At 43.7% G+C, this 11,593-nt stretch overlaps 1 protein-coding gene across 1 annotated transcript; it reads left to right on the top strand.

Annotated features, from left to right (window-relative positions):
- Positions 1-523: 523 nt before the first annotated feature.
- On the top strand, positions 524-1,396 carry LOC136764091 (free fatty acid receptor 2-like). The gene has a single exon (XM_066717919.1). It carries the CDS (start codon positions 524-526, stop codon positions 1,394-1,396), a length of 873 nt encoding a protein of 290 aa, XP_066574016.1.
- The last annotated feature ends 10,197 nt before the right edge of the window (positions 1,397-11,593 follow it).

The raw sequence follows: 11,593 nt of genomic DNA on the forward strand, positions 1-11,593 counted from the left end.
GGAATCTTCAAACACATAAGGGTGTTAGAAAATAACAAACTAAAACAAATAGCAAAAACAAATTAACTAGTAGAAATCAAGGTTCAAGGGTAGGGTTCTACAAGATGGTGATTGCAGGTGCAGTGTGTGTCAGCTACTGAAAAAGAAAGGGGTTTAAATAAGAAGAGGCACAGCTGTAGTGAGTGTGGTGATTTCAATCCATCTCAGCATCACAAGCCGAGTACTATCATCCAGTGTGAAACACCAGTATGATTTGCAGCTGGCAGCACAAAGGAAAAGCAATTCCACACTCACCAACAGCAGAACCCTGACAGGGCTGACCATTCACATAGACATGCTGAAATGAATGAGAGAGAGAGAGAAATCACAGAATCTGTGACATGTGCAACTACCTTAAAATGTAGTCAGTAATACCTAGGATATCCTATCAATGAAATATGTAGGAAGCATGACTGAACTTTGCATAATATTTATTTTTTTCTCCTCTTGCAGTTGTCTTTTTCTTGGAAGACACAAAATAACGATGGCAAGCAATCAACTAGTGCTGACTGTGTACATCATAACATTCGTGACCGGATTGCCTTCCAATATCCTGGCACTTTGTGCTTTCTGTGTGAAAATTCAGCGCAAAGTATTGCCCATCGACATCCTCTTCTTAAACCTAACAGTCTCAGATCTAATTTTCCTGTTGTTCCTGCCCTTAAAAATGACTGAAGCCTTCAGTGGGATGAAGTGGGTGTTGCCCATGTTCCTGTGCCCTCTGACTTCATTCATGTTCTATTCCACCATCTACATCAGCACCCTTTTCCTCACGGCAGTCAGTGTTGACAGATACCTGGGGGTGGCCTACCCCATGAACTATAAGTTAAAACGCCACCCAATGTATGCAGTAATGCTAAGCATCTTTTTCTGGATCTTCTCCTCCGCCCACTGCAGCATTGTCTATGTAATGCAGGAAATCATCAAGGGGAATACATCTACAGAGAATTCCACCTGTTATGATGACTTCACATCAGAGCAGCTGAAAATCCTTCTCCCTGTCCGCATGGAACTGTGTGTTGTCCTTTTCTTCATCCCCCTTGGCATCTCCACCTTCTGCTATTTAAATTTCATCCATATCCTCAATACCAGGCCAAATATCAGTCGTCCAAAGAAACAAAGAGCCATTGGCCTGGCTTTAGGGACCCTTCTTGTTTTTATCCTTTGCTTTCTGCCCTACAACATCACTCATATAGCAGGGTATATATGTGAAAACAGTCCTCAGTGGCGCACAGAGGCACTACTCCTGAGCACTTTAAATGCCTGCTTAGATCCCATCATATTCTTTTTCTCATCCTCTGCTTTCCAGGAAATTATCAAAGAGATTTTTTTTTGCATCATAAGAAAAAATAAATGATGCTGACTCTACATGAGCTCATTAAAGGATTACACTGTGCCTGAAGTGATGCAGTAGTTTTGTCCACTAACTTTAATTATTAATTCATGTGCAGTTTCCTGTTTAAGTTATAATTACATTTAAAGTCAGATCATTCTGAACTTTTCTGAGATTAGCCAAACTTGAGATCCAGAATCAATCTTGTCAGCCTTAGACATTGATCTGGATGATGTGGAGGACTTGTTGTTGTTGTTAAAAAATTAATATATTGTTAAATGTAATCCAAAAAGAAAACAGTGGTGCATTAAAAATACAAACTATTTTTAGAACTACTCTAATCTTTTAATTCCAAAACAGAACTATTATTTAACCCTCTGAGGTCCCCCGCCATTTTCGCCTGATTTTACTGTTGTCATATTTTTACTTATAACTCTGTAACTAACTGTATCTTATATGGAAACACTCATCACAAACTGGAGATTCAGAAAATAACATAAATAATTGTTTCCCCCACCAAAGTTAATACAGAAATCAAAAAAGTGAAGAAAAACAAAAGTACTTATAAGAATAAAATGCATTTATTGTCAATATAACACTTTTTTAGTGCTCCAGACAGTTTTGACACTGACCAAAAAACTCAAATCTGACCTCCAGAACATAAATTACAGCCATTTATATTAGACTACCAAGAACAGGAATAACTATATACAAGTAAAAAAGAATACTAAATAGGGAAACAGAATTCCAAACATCTGGCTTTTGAATATTGTCACTTTAGGCATTATATAGACACATGCTATTCTTTACAACAGCTCCTGTCTATGTTGATGCAGTAACTCATCCCAGCCAGCACGCTGCCATGGCATTTATTCGCTCAGGGGACAAATTAGCCTTGAACGGCGACTGGCAGTCAGCGCTGCCTGTTAGGCAGATAGAAGAAACCGCTCACACAAAAACCCGCCTCCCCTGATACACCACACCCACAACACGCCTACAAGGTATCAACGGACTTTTTTTTTTTTTTTCGATACTGCATTTTCAAATTGAAAACCGCGGCAAGACTAATTGCAGCAGCACAGTACGACTTGAAATGGTGAGTTGATTTCCATTTTTCAAAAATATAGACTTTTAATAAATAGTCCAGATTAATACAGAAGCATCTTTCCCTCAAATTAATACATTGTCTTTCATACATTCAATTTCATAGAGGTTGGTTTACTTATTGCAAGTATGCAGGGGGTTGTTCTCTTATCGACTCATGAATTCCTTGTTCAGAGATAGATTATAAATGTTCGAATGTGTAATGTTTGCCAACTCTATATCTTAGGCTTCAAAAAAGTATTGTATATTAATTGTGCATTATCATGTATCGGTGTTGGGACAGCTTACAATGTAAATATTTGATTTTGTCTTAAAAAAGGATAACCTTACATATACATTTAAATGTATATGAAAATAATAGGAAGTGGTTGGTAGCTCTAAAATACTGTATTTCTTTAAGTGGTGAGTTTGCTTTTTCTACTATATATCCCGATGGTGATGATCTGCCTGGCAGGCTGGTATATAATGGTGCTGTGCCTGGCAGGCTGGTATATATAGTGGTGATGATCTGCCTGGAGGCTGGTATATAGTGGTGATGTGAATTGCAGGCTGGCATATAGTGGTGATGTGACTAGCAGGCTGGTATATAATGATGTCGATCCGCCTGGCAGGCTGGTATACAATGGTGTCGATCTGCCTGGCAGGCTGGTATATAATGTCACTGTGCCTGGCAGGCTGGTACATAATGGTGTCGATCCACCTGGCATGCTGGTATATAATGGTGCTGATTTGCTTGGCAGGCTAGTATATAATGTTGCTGTACCTGGCAGGCTGGTACATAATGGTGGCGATCCACCTGGCAGGCTGGTATATAGTGATGATGTGAATGGCAGGCTGGTATATAATGGTGGCGATCTGCCTGGCAGGCTGGTATACAATGGTGTTGATCTGCCTGGCAGGCTGGTATATAGTAGTGATGTGCCTGGCAGGCTGGTATATAATGTCGCTGTGCCTGGCAGGCTGGTATATACAGTGGTGATGATCTGCCTGGCAGGCTGGTATATATAGTGGTGATGATGTGCCTGGCAGGCTGGTATATATAGTGGTGATGATCTGCCTGGCAGGCTGGTATATAGTGGTGATGATGTGCCTGGCAGGCTGGTATATAGTGGTGATGTGACTAGCAGGCTGGTATATAATGATGTCGATCCGCCTGGCAGGCTGGTATATATAGGGCTGATGATGTGCCTGGCAGGCTGGTATATAGTGGTGATGTGACTGGCAGGCTGGTATATATAGTGGTGATGATGTGCCTGGCAGGCTGGTTTACAATGGTGTCGATCTGCCTGACAGGCTGGTATACAATGGTGTCGATCTGCCTGGCAGGCTGGTATATATAATGGTGCTGATTTGCTTGGCAGGCTGGTATATAGTGGTGATGTGACTGGCAGGCCGGTATACAATGGTGTCGATCTGCCTGGCAGGCTGGTATATAGTGGTGATGATGTGCCTGGTAGGCTGGTATATAGTGGTGATGTGACTGGCAGGCTGGTATACAATGGTGTAGATCTGCCTGGCAGGCTGGTATATAATGTCACTGTGCCTGGCAGGCTGGTACATAATGGTGTCGATCCGCCTGGCAGGCTGGTATATAATGTCACTGTGCCTGGCAGGCTGGTACATAATGGTGTCGATCCGCCTGGCAGGCTGGTATATAATGTCACTGTGCCTGGCAGGCTGGTACATAATGGTGTCGATCCGCCTGGCAAGCTGGTATATATAGTGGTGATGATGTGCCTGGCAGGCTGGTATATAGTGGTGATGTGACTGGCAGGCTGGTATATAGTGGTGATGTGACTGGCAGGCTGGTATATAGTGGTGATGTGACTGGCAGGCCGGTATACAATGGTGTCGATCTGCCTGGCAGGCTGGTATATAGTGGTGATGATGTGCCTGGTAGGCTGGTATATAGTGGTGATGTGACTGGCAGGCTGGTATACAATGGTGTAGATCTGCCTGGCAGGCTGGTATATAATGTCACTGTGCCTGGCAGGCTGGTACATAATGGTGTCGATCCGCCTGGCAGGCTGGTATATAATGTCACTGTGCCTGGCAGGCTGGTACATAATGGTGTCGATCCGCCTGGCAAGCTGGTATATATAGTGGTGATGATGTGCCTGGCAGGCTGGTTTACAATGGTGTCGATCTGCCTGGCAGGCTGGTATACAATGGTGTCGATCTGCCTGGCAGGCTGGTATATATAATGGTGCTGATTTGCTTGGCAGGCTGGTATATAGTGGTGATGTGACTGGCAGGCCGGTATACAATGGTGTCGATCTGCCTGGCAGGCTGGTATATAGTGGTGATGATGTGCCTGGTAGGCTGGTATATAGTGGTGATGTGACTGGCAGGCTGGTATACAATGGTGTAGATCTGCTTGGCAGGCTGGTATATAATGTCACTGTGCCTGGCAGGCTGGTACATAATGGTGTCGATCCGCCTGGCAGGCTGGTATATAATGTCACTGTGCCTGGCAGGCTGGTACATAATGGTGTCGATCCGCCTGGCAGGCTGGTATATAATGTCACTGTGCCTGGCAGGCTGGTACATAATGGTGTCGATCCGCCTGGCAAGCTGGTATATATAGTGGTGATGATGTGCCTGGCAGGCTGGTATATAGTGGTGATGTGACTGGCAGGCTGGTATATAGTGGTGATGTGACTGGCAGGCTGGTATATAGTGGTGATGTGACTGGCAGGCCGGTATACAATGGTGTCGATCTGCCTGGCAGGCTGGTATATAGTGGTGATGATGTGCCTCGTAGGCTGGTATATAGTGGTGATGTGCCTGGCAGGCTGGTACATAATGGTGTCGATCCGCCTGGCAGGCTGGTATATAATGTCACTGTGCCTGGCAGGCTGGTACATAATGGTGTCGATCCGCCTGGCAGGCTGGTATATAATGTCACTGTGCCTGGCAGACTGGTACATAATGGTGTCGATCCGCCTGGCAAGCTGGTATATATAGTGGTGATGATGTGCCTGGCAGGCTGGTATATAGTGGTGATGATGTGCCTGGTAGGCTGGTATATAGTGGTGATGTGACTGGCAGGCTGGTATACAATGGTGTAGATCTGCCTGGCAGGCTGGTATATAATGTCACTGTGCCTGGCAGGCTGGTACATAATGGTGTCGATCCGCCTGGCAGGCTGGTATATAATGTCACTGTGCCTGGCAGGCTGGTACATAATGGTGTCGATCCGCCTGGCAGGCTGGTATATAATGTCACTGTGCCTGGCAGGCTGGTACATAATGGTGTCGATCCGCCTGGCAAGCTGGTATATATAGTGGTGATGATGTGCCTGGCAGGCTGGTATATAGTGGTGATGTGACTGGCAGGCTGGTATATAGTGGTGATGTGACTGGCAGGCTGGTATATAGTGGTGATGTGACTGGCAGGCCGGTATACAATGGTGTCGATCTGCCTGGCAGGCTGGTATATAGTGGTGATGATGTGCCTGGTAGGCTGGTATATAGTGGTGATGTGACTGGCAGGCTGGTATACAATGGTGTAGATCTGCCTGGCAGGCTGGTATATAATGTCACTGTGCCTGGCAGGCTGGTACATAATGGTGTCGATCCGCCTGGCAGGCTGGTATATAATGTCACTGTGCCTGGCAGGCTGGTACATAATGGTGTCGATCCGCCTGGCAAGCTGGTATATATAGTGGTGATGATGTGCCTGGCAGGCTGGTATATAGTGGTGATGTGACTGGCAGGCTGGTATATAATGGTGCTGATTTTGCTTGGCAGGCTGGTATATAATGGTGGCGATCCACCTGGCAGGTTGATATATAGTGATGATGTGAATGGCAGGCTGGTATATAATGGTGGCGATCTGCCTGGCAGGCTGGAATACAATGGTGTCGATCTGCCTGGCAGGCTGGTATATAGTAGTGATGTGCCTGGCAGGCTGGTATATAATGTCGCTGCGCCTGGCAGGCTGGTATATACAGTGGTGATGATCTGCCTGGCAGGCTGGTATATAATGTCGCTGCGCCTGGCAGGCTGGTATATATAGTGGTGATGATCTGCCTGGCAGGCTGGTATATAATGTCGCTGCGCCTGGCAGGCTGGTATATATAGTGGTGATGATGTGCCTGGCAGGCTGGTATATAGTGGTGATGTGACTGGCAGGCTGGTATATAGTGGCGATGTGAATGGCAGGCTGGTATACAATGGTGTCGATCTGCCTGGCAGGCTGGTATATAGAGGTGCTGTGCCTGGAAGGCTGGTATATATTGGTGCTGATTTGCCTGGCAGGCTGGTATATACTGGTGCTGATTTGCCTGGCAGGCTGGTATGTAATGGTGCTTATTTGCGTGGCAGTCTGGTATATAATGTCACTGTGCCTGGCAGGCTGGTATATATAGTGGTGATGATCTGACTGGCAGGCTGGTATATAATGGTGATGATTTGCCTGGCAGGCTGGTATATGTGACCTATATTGAGATATTTGTGACTTTCTTTTGTCCAAAAAATTGTTTAGTCAGAAATGCCTCCCAAGAAATAAGAAAGTATACTTCAGTCAATGGTATGTATGAAATTAAACTGTACATTTGAAATATATGAAGTTAAATCACATATTTAAAATGTAAATCTACCGCCTCCTGGTCCACTCGCCTCCGTCTTAGATTAACTTGATTTTCTTCTCTCCTCCCTTCCCTTACTGTCCTCACCTACCATTCTCCTGGGTGACCTCCTCTCTAACCCCTCCCACTCTGCCGGATTTCTTCCCCTCCTCCACTCTTTTAACTTCTCTCTCTCCCCGTCTCCCCCAACTCACAGGGCAGGCTGCCAGCTATATCTCATCTTCTCTAGAGGCTGCTCCCATTCTACACTCTCCATGACACCCCTGGACATCTCAGACCACCACTTCATCTCCTTCTCCCTTTCTCTCCACTCCCTCTGTCACCTTCCACCATAATCTCCACTCTGTCTCACCCTCCACCCTTGCCTCCACTGCTCTCACTCTCTTACCTTCCATTGACTGTTTTTCCCATCTGTCTGTCAACTGTGCTACCTCCTCTTTGTTCTCCTCCCTCACCTCCTCCCTTGACTCTCTCTGTACTCTCACTTCTCGTCCTGTCCGTCCCTCCCCTCTACAGCCTTGGATCTCTTCTTTCTGCCGCTCAGCATGATTCAGTCTGCGCACTGCTGAACAGAAGTTGAAGAGGTCCAAACCCAGCTGCCCTCAAAGTCTACCGCTCTCTACTGTCTACATTCTCCTCCTCACTCACCTCAGCCAAGAAGTCTTACTTCCAATCACTCTTTGAGTCCACTGTCAACAACCCCCGCAAACTCTTCTCCACCTTCTCCTCTCTCTTTGTCCCCCCCTCCTCCTTTTGCCTCCTTCTTCTCCTCAAAGATCACAGACATCCGCAAGCTCTTCAACAGTGCCCCCTCCTCTCCCATCCTGCCCAAGTCTCCCACTGATCAAGCTTTTCTTCATTCTCACCTCTCTCAGACTCTGATCTTTCCTATGTCACAAACCTACAACGTGCGCCCTGGACCCTCTACCCACTCGCCTCCTCAAAGTGACTGCTCCTAATCTACTCTCCTTGATCTCCTCCCTCCTCAACTCCTCCCTCCTCTCTGGCTGTTTCCCCTCCCCTCTTTAACCCTGCTTGTAGTACCATGGGGTCTCTGTGACCCTACCCCAATGGTACTGTCAATGTAACTTTTTTCATGGTACCAGAGCAGGGTTAAACAAGCTGCTGTCATCCCACTTCCCAAAAAAACAACCCTTGACACCACCTCTCCTCAGAACTACCGCCCTGTCTCCCTACTCCCCTTCCTCTCAAAGACTCTGGAGCGGGCGGTCCACCGTCAGCTATCTGACTTTCTTTCCCATCACTCACTTCTAGATCCTCTGCAATCCAGCTTCCGCACAGCTCACTCCACTGAGACAGCTCTTCCAGCAGTTGCACTGATCAGCTCTTACAATCTAGGATGTAAGACCTTATATATTGTTACTGTTAGGGCTGGGCGATATGACTTAAAAATAATGTCTCGATATTTTTAGATGTTTGGACGATACACAATATATCTCTCGATAACTCTTGTTTTTATCCTATCAAGCTACAAGAAACGACCAAAGACATTCAAACTACAAGTACTTCGTTAATCATTGAATATGCAAAACTAACAAATACCACACGTGGGAAATACAGAATGCAACACATTACAGGGCAAGTGTTGTGTGATTACTATTACGTGTGTTTTGTTGTGGGATATATATATATATATATATATATATATATATATATATATATATATATACACACACACACACACACAGTATGATTTACTGTCGCATAACAACAACACAAGTAATCATGCAACACATGCACTGTAAAAGGTAGATTTACCACAGCCGGGTTTATAGTGGCGCATTTCACATCTGCTGGACAGGCACATTTCTCCTCTGACTGTCGCGTTTCGATGGTACTTAAAAAATATATACTTTCTGCATGTGTTTGCATTGCTTTCCAATTTATTAAAATGCAAACAAACGTTATTAATAATTGTATACAAATGATATCAGTCTAAAGTGGCGGGGGTGGGGGTGCTTGCAGATCGAGTTAAGCCCGGCGACGAGAGCGGGGCGCAACGTGTGCGCTTGCGCATTGAAGTATCTCTTGGTTATTGTGGTTATTGTGTCAGTTCACTCTCCTCCATGTCTGTCTGTGTTTCTGATGCACATTTCTTGCCGCATCCGACACGTGTGGAAGAACTGGGAAGAACGCAAAGCGTCCTAATGTCGAAAAATATTGCTGTAAAGAGTGGCATTTGCGACACTTCGATATAAATGTTAGAGCATAATATGAAACGATAGACGTTTTTCTATCGTCATACGATATATATCGTCATATCGCACAGCCCTAGTTACTGTATATCTGGCATACACTTTGAATTTGTAAAATTTATTTTGCCTTGTACTACACTGTATTGCACTTTGTATTGCTCTTATATTTTGTAGGTTGCCCTGGACAAGGGCGTCTGCTAATAAATAAATATTATTATTATTATTATTATTATTATTAATAATAATAATAATAATAATAAATGTAAAGCCGTTTTTTGTTTATTTAGTGAAAAGCCTTTTTCAGAGGATTTCATCACTGCCACAGAAGCTCTGCCTCCAGTGATATATACCTGTACCAGAACAACTACTTACCAGGTTATCAAACACCTGTCATGGTCAACTGAAAGACAAGTTGTGGAATAATCAGTTTATGGCCATTTTGTATGTTCTTATTCTTATATATTTTCCCCCCAAAAAATACACAGTTACAGCAGAGAAGAGAAGGCGAAAAATAGGGCCACCAAATAACATGCCCACCAAGTCCCTGGTGGTATACCTCAGATAAGTAGATAAGAATAAAAAGGGAGCACTTAAGAAGAAGATAGAAGTCGTCATTAGTCCTGGCCCAAAAAACACAATAACCTCTCTCTGCTCCAAACTAACTGAGGGAAAACTAGCAAATGTTCACAGCAGTGTCTGAAAATATTAGTACTATAACATGATGCTGTATAATATATTCAAAATTAATATAATTTATATAATAATTACATCCATAATTTTGAGTAACTTTGTATTTTATATCTCATTTATCTATACTATATTTATGTCTATTTATTTTCTAAAGCCATGTGTAAGCACACATTTTGCTGTATTTATCACAAAATAAATGTGTATACAAATGTAATGGCATACTTGAATATGAAATATTATTTGTTATATACTAGTATAATAATTTTGTCTTTAGAGGAAGCCTATGGTTTACAATATGATTATTGAATACGCAATTACACCTTGCCTCTCAGTAATGGTGTTTGTGAACTAATTACTTGTTAATCAGCAATAAATAAACTTATATGCACACATTTTATGTGTATAGGTAGTATAGTGATTCCCAATCCTCATTCCTATAGTACATTGTGTGTCTTTGTTTTTGTTTAAGTGAAATCTACACTAATTGATTCCATTATTTAGAGGTTTTCATTCATTGTCAGCCTTGGAAATTGTTCAAATAATTAACTGACACTGAAAACCAGCAGTACTGAACCAAGAACTGAGTAGCTCCAGGGTAGTAGATAGTTTGTTTCTTGTTTTCATGGTTTCACCATGGCATATTTCATTAGCAAAATATCTTATTTGTATGCATATATATATATATATATATATATACACTCACCTAAAGGATTATTAGGAACACCTGTTTAATTTCTCATTAATGCAATTATCTAACCAACCAATCACATGGCAGTTGCTTCAATGCATTTAGGGGTGTGGTCCTGGTCAAGACAATCTCCTGAACTCCAAACTGAATGCCTGAATGGGAAAGAAAGGTGATTTAAGCAATTTTGAGCGTGGCATGGTTGTTGGTGCCAGACGGGCTGGTCTGAGTATTTCACAATCTGCTCAGTTACTGGGATTTTCACGCACAACCATTTCTAGGGTTTACAAAGAATGGTGTGAAAAGGGAAAAACATCCAGTATGCGGCAGTCCTGTGGGTGAAAATGCCTTGTTGATGCTAGAGGTCAGAGGAGAATGGGCCGACTGATTCAAGCTGATAGAAGAGCAACTTTGACTGAAATAACCACTCGTTACAACCGAGGTATGCAGCAAAGCATTTGTGAAGCCACAACACGTACAACCTTGAGGCGGATGGGCTACAACAGCAGAAGACCCCACTGGGTACCACTCATCTCCACTACAAATAGGAAAAAGAGGCTACAATTTGCACAAGCTCACCAAAATTGGACAGTTGAAGACTGGAAAAATGTTGCCTGGTCTGATGAGTCTCGATTTCTGTTGAGACATTCAGATGGTAGAGTCAGAATTTGGCGTAAACAGAATGAGAACATGGATCCATCATGCCTTGTTACCACTGTGCAGGCTGGTGGTGGTGGTGTAATGGTGTGGGGGATGTTTTCTTGGCACACTTTAGGCCCCTTAGTGCCAATTGGGCATCGTTTAAATGCCACGGCCTACCTGAGCATTGTTTCTGACCATGTCCATCCCTTTATGACCACCATGTACCCATCCTCTGATGGCTACTTCCAGCAGGATAATGCACCATGTCACAAAGGTCGAATCATTTCAAATTG

Source organism: Amia ocellicauda, chromosome 12 (genome assembly GCF_036373705.1).
Source record: "Amia ocellicauda isolate fAmiCal2 chromosome 12, fAmiCal2.hap1, whole genome shotgun sequence".
In the NCBI taxonomy this organism is placed as follows: Eukaryota; Metazoa; Chordata; class Actinopteri; order Amiiformes; family Amiidae; genus Amia; species Amia ocellicauda.

Excerpts from the sequence above, each read along its gene's own strand:
- LOC136764091 (XM_066717919.1), top strand. The coding sequence starts at position 524 with ATGGCAAGCAATCAACTAGTGCTGACTGTGTACATCATAACATTCGTG.